At 65.4% G+C, this 16,925-nt stretch overlaps 1 protein-coding gene across 3 annotated transcripts; it reads left to right on the top strand.

The window, feature by feature from the left end:
- The first annotated feature begins 559 nt into the window (after window positions 1-559).
- On the top strand, window positions 560-16,594 carry LOC149125864 (cyclin-dependent kinase 11B). 3 transcript variants are annotated; one of them, XM_089301582.1, is made up of 20 exons: window positions 560-815; window positions 1,099-1,222; window positions 1,816-1,931; window positions 2,866-2,993; window positions 3,640-3,778; window positions 7,004-7,140; window positions 10,403-10,525; window positions 11,333-11,428; window positions 11,515-11,682; window positions 12,126-12,191; window positions 12,671-12,846; window positions 13,386-13,476; window positions 14,644-14,765; window positions 14,916-15,021; window positions 15,120-15,241; window positions 15,318-15,425; window positions 15,509-15,625; window positions 15,744-15,892; window positions 16,082-16,271; window positions 16,346-16,594. In XM_089301582.1, exons 2-20 carry the CDS (start codon window positions 1,112-1,114, stop codon window positions 16,436-16,438), a joined length of 2,358 nt encoding a protein of 785 aa, XP_089157708.1. In that variant the 5' UTR covers window positions 560-815; window positions 1,099-1,111; the 3' UTR covers window positions 16,439-16,594. The 3 variants fall into 3 exon arrangements, with proteins under 3 accessions (XP_089157708.1, XP_089157709.1, XP_089157710.1); XM_089301583.1 differs by having other exon boundaries at window positions 12,677-12,846; XM_089301584.1 differs by lacking the exon at window positions 7,004-7,140 and having other exon boundaries at window positions 749-815.
- The last annotated feature ends 331 nt before the right edge of the window (window positions 16,595-16,925 follow it).

The raw sequence follows: 16,925 nt of genomic DNA on the forward strand, positions 1-16,925 counted from the left end.
AGCTCAGCGCTCTCGGGGAGGCAGGAAGACCCCGGGGCCCCTCCCCGCCATCTCCGGGAACGAGAACAGGCGGGTTTGCGCCTTGTCCCCCCCTGCAGGTGCGCAGTGGGACCTAAGGCCGCGGCACTACTTTTTAAGGTTTATTTGAGAGGAGGTGTCCGTCCAGCGGCTAGCTCACGCCCAGAGCCCAGCGGCCAGCACTGGCCACCTCGCGCTGCTCCCCCAGGAGCAGGCAGCGGGACCGGCGCTGGCACGGCCGGACACGAGCCCGCGCCCACGCGGGATGGCGGCGTCGCGGGCTCCGTCGCGCTGGCGGGACGTGGGTCACTAGCTGTGCGCGGGCTCCCGCCGCGTCCTGCCTGGACCCTGACTGGACGGCGGCGTCCGCCCGTGAGGGGAACGGGTCCTCCCGCGGCCGCCGCCGAGCGGGCACTGGCCCCGCGCCCCGGAGATTCAGTCAGCGGAGGCCCGAGGGGCGTTCCCGCCTCGGCCGCGCCGCCAGGGCCGCCCCGCTGCGTGCGTCACCAGCCTGCGCCGGAAACGGAAGTGCCGCCCCGAGGGCCAGGGCGCACCCGCTTCCGCGTGCTTCGGTAGAGTCAGCCCTGCCCTCGAGGGTCATCAGTGCGCGACGACCTGAGAAGTGATTCCACACACACCCTGGAGGGACCCCGCCTTACGTCATGGAGTCCCGCGCCCGAGGCGGGGGGGGGCTCTTCTGGCGTCATCAGCGCGCGCCAATTCCGGAAGTGACGACGCTCCGGGCGCAAGCCGGGAACTGTTTCTCCTCACGGTTCGGGGTCGGCGGCCGAGCGGTGGTGAGTGGCGGCTGGGGCTGGGGGCCCGGCGGGCCTCGGGGTGGCGCCGGGGAGGCCGGGGGCGAAGGACAGCCCCGCTCCTCGCCCAGCGGCGCCCCGAGCGACCGTCGGGCCGCGGCGGCGGCAGGCCTGGGCGAGCCTCGGAGCGGGGGCTCCGCGCCGGGCGGCGTGTCTGGCCGGCTCTGCCGACGCGCGGGGCCGGGCTCGCTGAGCGCCAGGCGCTGGCGGCGGCCGGGCGGGGTGGCCGCGGGCCCTGAGGGTGCTCGGCTCGGTCCTCTCGCAGCGTGTTACCTCCAATGGGTGATGAAAAGGACTCTTGGAAAGTGAAGACCTTAGATGAGATCCTCCAGGAAAAGAAGCGGAGGAAGGAGCAGGAGGAGAAGGCAGAGATCAAGCGCCTGAAAAACGTGAGCCGGCGTCTGGGCGGGTTCTCGTAGGGAGCCGCGTTTCCGCTCGTTTTCCGCTGCTTCGCGCGTTGCTTGTGCTCCCCGACGTGCAGGCGAGCCCGGAGTCGGTGCTAGAATTAACCAGACGCCGCGGGCTCAGGGCGCGCGAGGCTCGTGCTGGGGCTCTGCAGTGACCCCCGGCCCGGAGCGCGGCCAGCGGACTGCCGCCCCTCCCGCCCCTCCCCAGCGGGCCAAGGCGGCCAAGGCGGGCAGGGCCTGGACGCTACCGCGAGTGTCTTCGGGGTCATCGGTGTGCGTGGTGCCTCAGAGATGGCAGCAGCTCGGACGAGGCGGGTGGCGAGCAGAGGGTGAGGAGCGCTGCGGGACAGGGCCCAAGGCTCTCGTTCGCTCAGATGAGCGCCTGCCGTGCTGGCCGGAGGCTGCCCCTGTGGCTGGAGTGTAGGTGTCGCCGCCCGGCTCCGGCACAGAGCGCCGAGCTGTAGCGTCCCGGGATGTGAATGAAAGCTTCGGCTGTACCTGAGCGCTGGCTGTTGAAACGTGGGCAGGGTTGGTTGTCTTCAAAGGTAGCATTTAGGTTTCTCTTTGCCTCTTAGTCTGATGACCGGGACTCTAAGCGGGATTCCCTGGAAGAGGGGGAACTGAGAGATCACCGCATGGAGATCACCATAAGGAACTCGCCGTACAGGAGGGAGGACTCCATGGAAGACAGGTGAGGAGTCCCGGGCGACGCCGGGTGGCCTCACTTGAGGCTGTTGTCACCTCACCCCACTTAGCAGTGTTGGGGCATGGGACGGGCGTGGTGGTGTGGCAGGGTAAGCTGCCACCTACAAGGCCAGCATCCCACGTGGGTGCTGGCACAGGTCCTGGCTGTCCCTCTCCTCCGTGTTCCTTAAATGATCGGTCAAGTGAGTGTTGCTTGTAGACTGCGTCCAAGTAAGCCCGCCGTGTGTCTCAGTGGTGGCTCCGATGGCTGTCCAAGCAGTGGGCATCGAGCCTAGTGTTGGAGACGGTCAGCCCACATTGACGAACCTGGGTTTGACTCCTGGATCGGCTCCAGAGTTCACCTTCCTGTGAGGCCCTGGGAAGCAGCTGTGACAGCTCAAGTACTTGGTCCCTGCCACCTCCTGTGGAGACCTCGTTGACTTTTAGGGGTCTTGGCTTCAGCCTGGCCCAGTCCCGCCCATTGGCAGGCATGTGAGGCGTGAACTGGTGGATGCGAGATCCCTGTCTCTCGCTGCCTTCAAGTAAATAATGGGGGCAGGCCAAGTCTAGCAGGGTCTCCCACGTGGGTATAACTTGAACCCTCACTTCCTCCTGCCTTCCAAGGTGCACGGTAGCAAGAGGCCGGAGTTGGAGGTGGAGCTGGAACTCAGGCCCAGGCGCTGGCGTGGGCGCTGGCGTGGGCGCTGGCGTCTGAGCCCCGGTGCCGGAGGCCACTCCCAGCGCGTTCCCCGAGAGGCGCGTCTGTTCGGTTCATCGCTTACGCCTTTCCGAGTCCGAGGCTGGCGCGTGGCTCAGAGTTGGCCTTCCTGTGTCAGAGACGTTTGGGTCCGGCTGTGCGCCTGTCTGAGCTCCGCGTGCTTCGGGCCTGGCGCTCCCCACGGTGTTTCCGGGTGTGATGTCCGGCCTGTGTCTCGTTACAGGGGAGAAGAGGATGACTCCTTGGCTATCAAACCCCCCCAGCAGATGTCTCGGAAAGAGAAGGCTCATCACAGGAAAGACGAGAAGAGGAAAGAGAAACGCAGGCATCGCAGCCACTCAGCCGAAGGGGGTACAGAGCGTCTGTTTTCTCCGGTGACGCGTGCGCGCGTGATGTCTGTGTCCGCCAGCCGCTGCCTTCTACAGAGCGTGGTTAGGCTTACCTGCCGCGGGAGCGCCCGTGCCCTGCACGTGCCCTGCTGCTCCCCGCCTCCCCTGTTCCTCCCCAGTGTGTTGTCGCGGTGGTTCCCTTACGTGTGGAAGTACCGGCGCTCAGCATGGCGGGGGGACACCCCCAAAAACGGTGTTTGATCGCGTCCAGTGATGCGCGTGGCCTGGCAAGAAGGCTGATCCTGGGCCGCTACCAGGGGGCTGTTGGTGGTGTCGGGAGACCGGGTGCTGGGGTCGGTTTACCTCATCCCGCGGCTGTGAAGCGCTGGCCGCGCCCCCGGAGAGAGCTGTGCCGCGGCCCTCGTGAGGCTGCTGTCTGACTCGCTTGTTCTCGACAGACAGTGGGAGGCTCAGACGCGTGTCAGCTCTGCCGAGCTCAGCCCCACGGGTCTTCCCCACCCCAGCGGCAGCCAGCTGTGTGCGTCTTGCGGCTTGAGCCGGGTCACGACTGGTTCTTCAGGTCACTCATTACGGCCCCTTCGCCTGTGAGCGCTGGGGTCTGAGTTGGAAGTCGGGTTCTTCGCCTGACGCTTCTCGCTCCTCCCCAGGGAAGCACGCCAGGGTGAAGGAGAAGGAGCGGGAGCACGAGCGCAGGAAGCGGCATCGGGAGGAGCAGGACAAAGCTCGCCGGGAGTGGGAGCGGCAGAAGAGGCGGGAGATGGCGCGAGAGCATTCCAGGAGGGAGAGGTGAGGTCTGTGTGGGCCGGGGTGGTGAGGTGAGGAGGGCGTTCTCCCTCATCCCGGGTGCCTCTGTCAGCTCCAAGTCCAGGAGGGGGCCTCCGGTTTTTTGGTTTTTTTTTTTTTTGGAGGTAGAGACAGAGAGCTCTTCTATCTGCTGGTTCCCTCCCCAGACGGCTGAGCCGACCGGAGCCAGGAGCTACTCTTGGGTCTCCCATGTGGTGCAGGGCCCAGTGCTGGGCCGTCTTCCGCTGCTTTCCCAGGCCACAGCAGAGAGCTGGATCGGAAGTGGAGCAGCCGGGACTAGAACTGGCGTCCATATGGGCTGCTGGCACCACAGGCGGAGGATTACCTTGTGCCACAGCACCGGCCCCAAGGGCATCTCTTTAGCCAAGATTGTTTTCCTGTCACCCGGTACAAAGGACCACGGCCGTGTTTGATGAGTTCCAGGGCAGCTCTGGGTGTGGAGTGATGCCCAGGGGAGGCAGGGAGCCGTCCTCATGCAGGGGAGGGGACTGCCGTGGGCACCACAGGCGCTGCCTGCCGCGCTGCCAGCACTGAGCGCGCGTGAAGGGAGGAGCCCGGCAGGTGCTGACGGCTCTAGGGGAAGGCTGGAGAACACTGAGGGTGAGCAGGCCTCCGGAGGCCGCGTGCTGCGGGCCCAGCCGTGTGTGTCACGGCGGGCCTGGTCCAGTGGCGGAGGCCCCGGACAGAAGGCGCCATGGGCAGATCGAGCTTGGGCTTCTGCACGAGGAGAGCGTCGGGCAGACTGTGGTTGGTGCTGGGCTGCAGCTGAGAAGCCGGCAGAGCTGTGTGAACAGGACAGTCAGAGGCGTGCGTGCCGAGACACTGGCGAGCCATGGGGGCATCAGAGGGCCCCTGGCCTGGGCTCTGCTGCTTCGTCACCTGCGCCTCCAGCCTGGTGAGCAGAGATCCGGCCCGGCCAGGCACAGCTGTAGCCTCTTCGCTGCCCTTTTTCTCTTTTTTGTCAGAGAGACAGAGAGGGAGAGGCAGGTCTGTCCTCTGGTTTACTCCCCAATGTCCGTGGCTGGGCCAGGCCACGGCCGGGAACCTGGCTCTCCATCCTGGTCTCCCACATGGGTGCGGGGGCCAAGCTCTTGGGCCATTCTCCTCTGCCTTCCCAGGAGCCTTGGCAGCCGGATCAGAAGCAGCCCAGCGCTCTGAGAGGGGGTGCTGGGGTCACAGCGGCAGCTTCCCCCGCGGCCTCTGAGGGGACCGCGTGGGTGGAGTGGGGAGACTCCTCCCCCACAGCCCTCACCGGGGAAGTGACTAAAAGGCCGTGAGAGCGGAAGGCGGGGGGCCCTGACATGAGGCTGCAGTTGGGACAAGTGTGACTTCTGTTGTTTCTTTCGAGACTTACTTCTTTGGAATGCAGAGTTAAGGGAAGGGGAGGGACAGCGCCATCTCCCGTCCCCTGGCTCATTCCCCAGATGGCCACAGTGACCAGGGCTCGGCTAGGCCGAAGCCAGGAGGCAAGAACTTCCATCTGGGTCTCCGACATGGGTGCAGGGCCCAAGCCCTTGAGCCGTCTTCCACTGCCTTCCCAGGCACAGTAGCAGGGAGCTGGATTGGAAGCGGAGCAGCCGGGACTTAAAGCAGTGTCCATATGGGCTGCCGGTATTGTAGGCGGTGGCTGAACCTGCTGTGTGTGTCCTGGCACCGGCCCTGGGACCAGGGTGTGCGGGCCAGGGGTGCACAACACACCGGGAAGAGCTCAGGCTGTACACTGGCCGGTCCTAGGACGCAGCCACGTGAGAGGACTCAGCAGAGAGCAAAGCCGCCACAGGAGACCCAGAGCCTGGACACTGGGGCACCCTGTCCAGGCACAGCGTGGCCGGTGCAGCTGCCAGGCTCAGGGTTGTGGGCACAGGTTCTTTCCAGTATTGGGTGATGGCTCAGCTGTGCAGACAGCACTTCGGCCCCTAGAAGGCCAAGCTCGAAAACAGAAGTGGGGGCCTGTGCTGTGGCGCAGCGGGTTAACACCCTGGCCTGCAGTGCCAGCATCCCACATGGGCGCCGGATCAAGACCCAGCTGCTCCACTTCTGATCCAGCTCTCTGCTACGGCCTGGGAAGGCAGTAGATGGCCCAAGTCCTTGGGCCCCTGCACCCGCATCGGAGACCGGAAGCAGCTCCTGGCTCCTGGCTTCAGGTTGGCTCAGCTCCGACCATTGCGGCCAAGGGGAGTGAACCAGCGGATGGAAGACTCTCTCTCTCTCTCTCTCCCCCTCTCCCCCTCTCCTTCTTCTCTTTCTGTGTAACTCTGCCTTTCGAATAAATAAGTAGCTTGACTGAAGTCGCGTAGTGAACGTGGTAGACATGGAGCATTGAGGAAGGCGCAGGACAGAAGTGAGCTGTCCCCAGGGCCGCACTGACCCCCCCCCCCCCGAGTGAAGAGGGAGTGAAGAGACCCCAGACAGCAGAGACGCTTTCCTCTGCGGCAGCCGGAGAGGGGCGCGGCCCGCCGGGACGTGGCACCGCGGAGGTCCCGGCAGAGCTGGCGAGCTTGCTGCGCCTGCGTCCCGGCCCCTCGCGTCTGAGGCGTGCGGTTGGTGGGCGTCGTCAAGGCAGTGGGTGCGGCGGACGGGTTGCAGAGGCAGTGGGAGCGGAGCTGCTGACAGCGGGCTGTATTTACTAGAACTGGAGCACTGATGGCTAAGACGTGCAGTGCAGCCCAGAGCCGCCCCTTAGCAAGCGACCGAACGTCACGGCAGAGGAGCGAGAGGGTGGGCTGTGGCTCTCTGCTGCCGGCGCGGCCCGTGGCGGCTGCTCTGTTCCCGTCACTCGTGTTTGCCGCGTTTCCGGGAGCTCCCTTGTCAGTCGCAGGCTCTGCCCGCCTCCTGTGGGCACACACCTGCGCCTGCGCCGTCTCCACACTGTGGTGGCAAATGACCCGGGCAGCCCCTTGGGAAGGGGTCAGGACCAGGGCCTCGGCCTGAGTCCGGGCCCCTGCTTGCCCTTCCCCGCGGAACTTCCTGCTCTGGTGCCCGTGCAGATCCCCCTCTGGATTTGGGGCTTCTGCCAGGCGCCTGCTCGTGGTGCCGGCTTGGTTTATTCTGCTGTGGCTCCGTAGGGACAGATCCCGGAGGAGGAGCGTGTGTGTCATTGGCTTCTGAAAAGCCGTTCATGGTTGGACCACTTACAAGGCTGAGCAGAAGCCACTAGGGAGGGACACAAGCTTCCTTTCCTGGAAAGCTGGGGTGTGGCTCTTGCAGGGATCGCCTTGAGCAGCTGGAGAGGAAGCGGGAGAGAGAGCGCAAGCTGCGGGAGCAGCAGAAGGAGCAGCGAGAGCAGAAGGAGCGGGAGCGGCGGGCGGGCGAGCGGCGCAAGGAGCGGGAGGCCCGCAGGGAAGGTGCGCTGGGGCCGGGCCGGGCCGGGCCGGTGGGCGGGCTGTGGTGCTCCCTGAGGGTCAGGGTCAGGCCGCAGGGAAGTTGCGCTGGGGACAGGGCGGGGATGGGCTGTGGTGCTCCCTGAGCGGTCGGGTCAGGCCGCAGGGAAGGTGCGCTGGGGACGGGGCCGGGCTGTGGGTGCGGCTCCTGCTCCTGGGCTGCCAGCTGCGGCCAGGAGCCCTGTTCTTAGCTCCTGTGCTGTGTCCTCTTTTTGTGTGTCTAATAGTTTTTAAATGTATTTGAAAGACAGGGACGGACAGTTCCCATCTGCTGGTTCACTCAGATTCCACAGCAGGGCTGGGCCGGGCCAACACCAAGAGACTGGAACCAGTTCAGGGTTACGTGTGTGTGGGTGGGTGGACCCCACGGCATGAGCCATCACCACAGCCTGCGAAGCTCTCCATCAGCAGGAAGGTGGGCCAGGGGCCAGGGCCTGAACCCAACGCTGCTTTATGGGATGACTGTCCCCCTTTTCCCAGTTTTGAAAAATCGTGGTAAAATATAGCACAGTGTGCGTGCACGGGTCAGTGCGTGGTTGTGCAGGCGTCAGTGGCCTCTGCCTGCAGTTCTGGGTCTTCCCAGGCTGCAGCTGCCCGGCCCTGGCCCAGGCGGGGCTGCCGCCGTCCTCGCAGCTCCTGACCCCGACCCCCTGGTTTCCTCCCGTGCGTGGGGTCCAGCTGACTTGCCTGTCTCTGTCCGGTTCCTTTCTCTGAGCGGCGTCCCCTGTATCAGAATGCCCTTCCTTCCGTCCAGCTGGGCGGGGAGCCCCTTGCTTCTCACAGGTTAGGCCGTCTGGTTCCCCGTCCATGTGGCTGCGTCATGGTTTCCTTTGTGTTTGCTGAGAGGTGCTGATTCCTGCTTCCATTTCCTGTATAGTTCACGTCCGTGTTCTCTGAGTGCATGGAGACTGCGTTTCACGTCGGAACAGTGTAACAGGAACTTAAAGTTGTATTGGTTCCACTTTTTAAAAAGCGCCTTTATCAGGGGCTGGTGGTGCTATGGCACGGTGGTTAAGCCACCTCCTTCGATGCCAGCATCCCATTTGGATGGCGGTTTGAGTCCAGCTGCTGCTCTTCCAATCAGCTCCCTGCTGATGCACCTGGGAAGGCAGCGGAAGGTGGCCCAAGTGCTTGGGCGTCTGCATCCACGCTGGAGACCTGGAAGAAGGTCCTGGCTCTTGGCTTCAGCCTGGCCCAGCCCCAGCCAGTAGGGGAATGAGCCAGTTGATGCAGGACTTAGATTTGTTTGAGTTACGTTTGTGTGTGTGCATAAGCGTAGCTAATAACTCACAAAGCTCTGGCCTGCTGTACAGAGAGCAAGGTGCAGGTGCACACCGTTGCCGCGGTAGTGCCAGCCGTGCGGGCGCCGATTCTGTCTCGTGTCTGGTCTCCTTCACCACCCTGCAGGCTCCCTTGCCTCTTTCTCCGGGGATTTATCGCTTTGGAAGGGCATTTTGGCTAACAGTGCATAGGATTTCGGATTCCTAGACCGTTTTTAAGCACTCTGAGTGTGTCAGGTGAAGGGTGTGTCTCCCCCGATGCTGACGTGACGCTGGCAGTCTGAGCAGGGACGGGTTTGTGAGCCGAGTCCTCTGTGCTGCGCCCTGGCCGTGCCCCTCCTGACTCGGTGTGCGCTGCGCCCGCCGCTGGGCTCCCCGGTCTCCTGGGCTTGTTCTCTTTTCTCTAATCATGTTGCCTCTTTATCCTGAGTATGGTTGTGATTATGACTATCGCTTGATTAGAAAGGCAGAGTTAGGGAGGGAGGGGCAGATGGGACTCGAGGGGCAGGGCTGACCAGGAGGCTGGCGCTCCATCCCTGTCTGCACGTGGGTGCAGGGCCTGAGCACTTGGGCCGCCATCTTCCGTTGCTTCCCAGGCGTTAGCGGGGAGCTGGGTTGAAGTGGAGCAGCTGGGATTCAAACCAGCACTCGGGGGGGATCCCGGCATTGCAGTGGCGGCCTAACCAGCGCGGACAGTGCCGGCCCGGCTGGGCGACTCTTAGGTTCCTCTGGGTCAGTGCTCGGCAGCTGCGCTGGCCAGTCCCGCCCAGTGCCTGGAGTCCCTGCCGCGTTTCCTTTCTGTTGTGCACGCAGTTTCCCTGCATTCCCGTGGGTTCCCTCTTGGCTGTTTCTCTTGTTCAGCATCAGGGGTCCGACTTCTCATCTTTCTTTGGTGCTTTGGGCTTTTTAATTCGGTGTCAGGATAATGTGCTGCCTCCCTCAAGGTCTGAAGGAGGCGCAGGTCACACATGCACATGTCAGCCCGCCCGCGCTGTGCGCCTGCAGCAGGCTCTGAGCGTCTTCAGGACAGCCTTGCTCAGCCTCCCTTCGTCTGGCCTGGCCCACAGTCCTTGTCCAGGCCGTCTGTTTCCTTGTGTTCTCCTGTGAGTGGGACCTGTTTATGTGTGTGTCTTGTGATTCTGCTGCTGAAACCGAACATTTGCCCGTGGTGCAAGGTCCCTGTAACAGCAGCTTCTCTGCCTGCCACAGGGTTTGCTGATTCTGGTTCTTGTTTTGGGCTGGTGCTGGTGGTCTGCCTGGGCCCGCGCTGTGCTTGGGTAATTCAGTCAGTTCAGTAGGGTCCTCCCAGGTCCTGGCGCGCCTGTACCTTCTCCTGTGCCTGCGGTGACTTCAGTTTCTCCCATAGACGCGTTTGGTGTTCAGGGTTCTTGTTCCCGAAGACAGAAACGAAGGGGTGCTGGGGGCTGGCATCTGCTCCCTGCTCCAGCTGCAGGGGTGTCAGACGTTGTGATCCGAGCGCTAGTCCCTGGAGTCCGGAGGGTGGGGCGCTTTGTGCCCACCCTGTGTTCAAGCCGAGCGCAGTGGGCTCCAGGAACCAGCGAGCAGCTGCAGAGGCGGAGGTGGCCAGCGGCTGCTCTGCAGGGCTGATGTGGCCGGAGCGGCCTCCGTGTGCCCGGCAGCTCCACCTGCCACCAGAGACAGTGACAGCAGGGTGCCGTCAGACCGAGTCTGCCGGAGGCATGGAGGTCTGGGGGGACAGACCCCTGGTGCTTCCTGCCCCGCCATCTCCCCAGAGCCTCATCCTTGGGGAGGATCAGGGTGCACCCAGGGCCTCCAGGTTGAGGATTTTTGAGCCCAGGCTTCTTGGCCTGTGACCCTGATGTCGTGAGCTTCCTGTGTGAGCTGTGGGTGGTGCCTGGGGCACGCGAGGGCGGGGCCGTGGGGGGTAGCATTGCCAGTGCCGTCTCCCCTCGTCCCCGCTCCAGTGTCTGCACACCACCGCACCATGCGTGAGGACTACAGTGACAGGGGGAAGGCCAGCCACTGGAGCCGCAGTCCCCCGCGGCCTCCACGGGAACGCGTGGAGCTGGGAGACGGCCGGAAGCCAGGTAAGATGGGGCCGGGTCTTTTCCTGGGAATCTTTGTTGTTTTCAAATATTCCGTTGTCTGCGTATTTGAAAGCGGACTGACAGACCTGCTGGTTCACGCCCCAAATGCGTACAACAGCCGGCGGCTGGGCCGGGCCTTCAGCCGTGCGCGGCTGCCTCTCAGGTGCGTGAGTGGGAAGCTGGATCAGAAGTGGAGGTGGTACTGGAACCAGCACTCTGACACAGGGTGTAGGGTATGGGCTTCCCAGGAGGTGCTTAACCTGTACCCCACGTGTACCCCTGGGCAGTTTTTAGCATAAATCTTGCTCCACAGTTGTTAGGGTTTGGGGCACAGAGTTTGCACAGCAGGTTAAGTCGCCGCTGGTGATCCCAGCAGCCCACATCAGAGTGCTGGCTGGGGTCCTTGCCACTCTGCTTCCAATCCAGATCCCTGCTAATGCGCCTGGGAAGGCGATGGAGGATGGCCCCAGTGCTTGGGCCCTGCCACCCTGCAGGAGACCCGGATGGAGCTCCTGGCTTCAGCCTGGCCCAGCCCTGGCTGCTGTGGTCATTTGGGGAGTGAGCCAGTGGATGGGCGGCAGTGCGCTCTGTGGCTCTGACTTTCAAATGGAGGAGTGAGCGAACCCTGAAAGCCCAGCTCGCTGGTTTCCCCGCGAGGCGAGCTCGTGGCCGGGGCGTGTGCTCCCCGCTGGCCCTCGCAGAACTCGCTCTTGCCGGCTGCGCGGGAGGTGCCTTCTGCTGCCGAAGCGGCGTGTCTGCCTGCTGAGACACGTTCGCCAGACTCACGCTGGTGGTTCACTTCGTCAGTAAAAGAAGAAAAGGTGGAAGAGAGAGACCTGCTGTCCGACCTGCAGGACGTGAGTGACAGCGAGAGGAAGACAAGCTCGGCCGAGTCCTCGTCAGGTACCGCGCCGGCCTGGCCCCGCTGCGCCGCTCGGGGAGGCCCGCGGAGGCCCGGCGTCACCAGCTGCCCTGCTCTTTCCCTGCAGCGGAGTCAGGGTCAGGCTCCGAGGAGGAAGAGGAGGAGGAGGAGGAGGAAGAGGAGGAGGAAGGGAGCACCAGTGAGGAGTCGGAGGAGGAGGAAGAGGAGGAAGAAGAGGAGGAGGAGGAGGAGGACACGGGCAGCAACTCCGAGGAGGCGTCAGAGCAGTCTGCTGGTGAGCACGGCGGCCGCCCCGGGCGCGGCGTGGCGTGGGAGGGCCGCGAGAGCCTGAGTCTGACTTGGGCCGTTGCAAGCTGCAGCTGCTGGGACCCCGTGAGACCCTGGAATATTCTGGACCTGGACTCGTGCTCGCCCCGACACAGCCTCGCTGTGCCCCGCAAGGCCCTGGGCGGACGCCTGCTCTGCGCCGGCCCAGGCTCAGCCCCGCGAGGCCCTGGGCGGACGCCTGCTCTGCGCCGGCCCAGGCTCAGCCCCGCGAGGCCCTGGGCGGACGCCTGCTCTGCGCCGGCCCAGGCTCAGCCCCGCGAGGCCCTGGGCGGACGCCTGCTCTGCGCCGGCCCAGGCTCAGCCCCGCGAGGCCCTGGGCGGACGCCTGCTCTGCGCCGGCCCAGACTCAGCCCTGCGAGGCCCTGGGCGGACGCCTGCTCTGTTTTGCAGAAGAAGTGAGTGACGATGAAATGAGTGACGACGATGAGCGAGAGAACGAGAGCCGCATCTTGGTTGGTGAGTAGCTGCCCTTGGGCTCTGCCGACCTCACCCGTTCTGGGGGTGGTAGTGTGTGTGGCTCCCTGTCAGTGCAGACAGTCCCCAGGAGCTACGCCCAGGACCACCCTGTGGGCCACCCAGGACCACCCTGTGGGCCACCGTCACTCAGCACGGAGCACCCTCTGAGCACCCACAGTGGCCGCTGCGGGGGAGCCTGGGAGACGCTACCCCGAGTCCAGCCCTTACAGCAGCTCCCAGTCTGTCGCTGGGAGGTGTGGCGTGGGCTCCGCAGGCTCCGAGGCTCTGTCCTGGGCTGGGGGACAGGATTCTGGCCGTGCCCCTCCCCACGGCACCCCTGCATCCTCGGGGATCCGCATCAGGGCGGTGGCTCTGCCTCGGCTGAGCCCGCCGGGACCACAGACCCCAGAGCAGCTGGGGCGGCGGTGTCCTGGGCATTTGCTTGCAACCGGTGCCGTCACGCGGTTTAATTTTGAAAGTTCCAGAGTCACGATTTGACCGAGACTCGGGGGAAAGTGAAGAAGGGGAGGACGAGGCAGGCGAGGGGACCCCGCGCAGCAGCGCCCTGACTGAAGGAGACTGCGTGCCCGACTCCCCCGCCCTGTCGCCGCTGGAGCTCAAGCAGGAGCTGCCCAAGTACCTGCCCGCCCTGCAGGTCAGGCCCAGCACCCGGCTCTGCGGGGGCGTCACTGTGGTCACTGCTGGGCCCTCCTGTGCCCCGGAGGTCAGGCTGGCCGGGCGTGGCCGTGGCCTGGGTCTGTGGCTAAGGCCACGGCGAGGGCGGCCTGGGAGCCGTCACGCTGCCCCTGCCGGGTGCGTGGGCTAGGTGGGCACCCACCATGTCTGGGGGCTGCACAGGTGGTGGTGGTGAGGACCTTGCCGGGTAAGATAGAGGCGTGTCCTAAAGGGTGGGAAGGGCTCTGAGGACCCCTGACCTCCGCCTGCTGCCCCTCAGAGGGAGCTGTGCCTGTGCTCAGAGGCAGGGGCTGGGCAGGCTCGGATCTCCTGGGAGTGGCTTCCTGTGCTGGATGTCCTCACAGAAGGGGCTGTGGTGTGGGGAGGGGGCGGGGGGCAGTGCACACGCATGCCCTGTGCCTCCCCCCAGGATGGGCATGGGGGGGCGGGGGGGCAGTGCAGCTCCGTGGGAGGCAGGTGTGCGTGGGGGGCTGCCCCGCTCACCCGCACCTCCCCCAGGGCTGCCGCAGCGTGGAGGAGTTCCAGTGCCTGAACAGGATCGAGGAGGGCACCTACGGTGTGGTGTACAGAGCCAAGGACAAGAAAACAGGTGCGCGGGGCCCTGGCCAGCCGCCCGGAGAGCTGGGGCGGGAGGGCCCGGCCCGGCCCGAGGGAAGCAGTCCTCGTAGCGAGCAGCGGTCAGCGGGGCGCAGCCCTCACCGTCCATCTCGGCCCGCTTGGCCTCCGTCCTGCAGACCTCGGCACAAGGATTTAGAGCCTGGACTCACACCCACGAGGCCCCTGATGCCTGGGGTGGATCTCCCAGCACGCGCCCTGCTGCCAAGTGTCCGGCTGTGCCATCCTTCAGGCACCAGGTCGTGACCTGTGGTGGCCCCTGTCCAGTGTGGACGCTGGCCCCCTGGGCCTCTCAGGACGCCAGAGGGCAGTGCGACCCGGGCCGTGCCGGGTGGCGGGAGCTGGGGTGTGGGCAGGCACACGTGATGCTGCCTCACACGGAGCCCCACACGTGTTCCCCCTCCACAGCCGTGGGCGTGTGTGGCCCTGGACACCCCAGTGCCCTGGCGTCGTTCTCCGTGGGGCAGGGCAGGGGCTGGGAAGCCAAGGAGCCGAGGGCTGTTTCTGGGGCAGGGCAGGGGCTGTGTATTCGGCGGGGGTGAGCCCCGGGCTCTGCAGCAGCACACGTCGGAGGTTCTGTTTTCAGTCTGAGCTGAAACGAGATCTCTGTGAGGCCACAGTCTCGGAGAACCAGAGCCTCAGGGAGATAAAGATTATTTATGAAAAAGTTAGAGGAGAGAGGTCCTCCCCCTGCTGGCTCACTCCCCAGACGGCTGCAACAGCCGGAGCTGCGCCATCCGAAGCCAGGAGCCAGGAGCTTCTTCCAGGTCTCCCACGCGGGTGCAGGGGCCCAGGGACTTGGGCCGTCCTCCACTGCTGTCCCAGGCCACAGGCGGGAGCTGCATCGGAAGTGGAGCAGCCGGGATGCCAGCTCCGCAGACGGCAGCTCGACCACTGTCCACAGTGCCGGCAGAGCTGGGTCCCCGGCAGGAGCCCAGAGCCCCAACCGGGTCTCCCACGCGGGTGCAGGGCCCAAGCACTGGAGCCGTCACTGCCGCCCCGGGGCGCTGGCAGGAAGCTGGATCGGAAGTGCAGGCGCTGAGTGGGACGCCGGCACTCCGTGCGGGGAGCGGATCCCCGCTGCGCCGGCTGTGCCCAGCGCCGCCCGGCAGCGCCCGTCTCAGGAGGGCTTCCTCTGCAGATGAGATTGTGGCTCTGAAGCGGCTGAAGATGGAGAAGGAGAAGGAGGGCTTCCCGATCACGTCGCTGAGGGAGATCAACACCATCCTCAAGGCCCAGCACCCCAACATCGTCACCGTCAGGGTGAGCCCCGCCCCGCGCCCCGCGCCCCGCCTGGCCAGGGCCGGGGGGTTTCTGTCGTCAGCCCTGGCCTCCAGGCCGTCCTGGGGCCCGGGAAGGCCAGGCTGGCAGGGCTGCGCCGCAGCGCGCCGACCACGGCCGGCTGTGTCGCAGGAGATCGTCGTGGGCAGCAACATGGACAAGATCTACATCGTGATGAACTACGTGGAGCATGACCTCAAGAGCCTCATGGAGACCATGAAGCAGCCCTTCCTGCCAGGTACGGCCGAGGCCCCGCGACGCTGCCTCCTGGGCCACGCTCGTTCCCCGAAGCCTCGGGCCGGGCCGGGCCGGGCCCCTGACCCTGTTGCCGTCCAGGGGAGGTGAAGACCCTGATGATCCAGCTGCTGCGTGGAGTGAGGCACCTGCACGACAACTGGATCCTGCACCGAGACCTCAAGACGTCCAACCTGCTGCTCAGCCACGCGGGCATCCTCAAGGTGGGCCGCGCGGGGGCCGCCCCGCCCCGCCCACGCACACCCGGCCTGCCCGTGACCCCTGCCCTCTGTCCTGCAGGTGGGGGACTTCGGGCTGGCCCGGGAGTACGGGTCTCCACTAAAGGCCTACACCCCAGTGGTGGTGACGCTGTGGTACCGCGCCCCAGAGCTGCTGCTGGGAGCCAAGGTGAGATCCGGGGGTTCTGGCGCCTCCCTGCCCCAGCAGGGCCTCCCGGGGTCAGCGCCCTGAGCCCTGTGTCCTGCATCCAGGAGTACTCCACGGCCGTGGACATGTGGTCAGTGGGCTGCATCTTTGGGGAGCTCCTGACCCAGAAACCTCTGTTCCCCGGGAAGTCGGAGATTGATCAGATCAACAAGGTGTTCAAGGTGGGTGTGCGAGCTTCGCCTGGGGCCGGGGCCAGGGCAGGGGGTGCCCTTGGAGTGGCCCTCGTCCCTGGTCGCTGCTGTGTGCAGGGAGCAGCCCTGTTGACCCCTTGTGTCCCAGGACCTGGGGACCCCGAGTGAGAAGATCTGGCCTGGCTACAGCGAGCTGCCGGCGGTGAAGAAGATGACCTTCAGCGAGTACCCCTACAACAACCTGCGCAAGCGCTTCGGGGCCCTGCTCTCGGACCAGGGCTTCGACCTCATGAACAAGTGAGGACCCCGGCCCTGCCCGAGCCCTTGGGGCCTGGAGGCTGCTGGGTGGACAGGCGCCTCCCAGGGCTGCTCGCCACCACTGTAGCCAGGCCCCTAGGGCCCTGCCCACCCGGCTCCCGGGCCCGTGGCGGCCCCGTGAGGCCACTGCCCGGCCCTCGCAGGGTCACGCGGCGCCCGTGTCCCCAGGTTCCTGACCTACTTCCCCGGGCGGAGGATCAACGCCGAGGACGGGCTGAAGCACGAGTATTTCCGCGAGACGCCCCTGCCCATCGACCCCTCCATGTTCCCCACGTGGCCGGCCAAGAGCGAGCAGCAGAGGGTCAAGCGGGGCACCAGCCCACGGCCCCCTGAGGGCGGCCTGGGCTACAGCCAGCTGGTGAGGTCCTGCCCGGTCCCCGTGGGCGGGGTCTGGCCAGGGCAGGGTCCTCACGTCCCTGGCTCGCTCCGCAGGGTGACGACGACCTGAAGGAGACCGGCTTCCACCTCACCACCACCAACCAGGGCGCCTCGGCCGCGGGCCCCGGCTTCAGCCTCAAGTTCTGAAGCTCGCACGGCCCGGCGCGGCCAGGCTCGGCCTCGGCGACCCGGCCCCGGCACAGGGCCAGCTCCGAACTCCTCGCCCCCTTGACTTTCCAGTCTCTTTTTATATTTTGGTTTGTAAATTTGTAGAATTAAATACTGTTCCCTTGTGGAGGGAAAGGTGGTTTTCGGGTGTGTCTGAAGTGCCCAGTGAAACACGTGGCACACGTGTATGCAACACGCATGTGTGTGTGTGTGCACACGTGTGTGCTGGGCCAGGCCGTGGGGTGGACCTGAGCTGGGGGCAGCAAGGCCATCCACAGGTGTCCCGGGCAGCCCCTGTGCGTGGGGGTGGACACGGCTGGTGGTTCCGTGCGTGTAGCAACTCCGTGGAAGAAGCCCTGGTTGTCCTCAGCAGAGTGGCCCCCAAGCTGTGAGCCGGCCAGGGCAGGGGGCAGGCAGAGGCCGCCAAGGGCTTGGAAGGCGCGCCTGTGGACCCCTGCCCGCCTGG

The sequence above is a fragment of the Oryctolagus cuniculus genome, chromosome 7 (genome assembly GCF_051225735.1).
Source record: "Oryctolagus cuniculus isolate XC-2025 breed Fujian yellow rabbit chromosome 7, ASM5122573v1, whole genome shotgun sequence".
Taxonomy (NCBI): Eukaryota; Metazoa; Chordata; class Mammalia; order Lagomorpha; family Leporidae; genus Oryctolagus; species Oryctolagus cuniculus.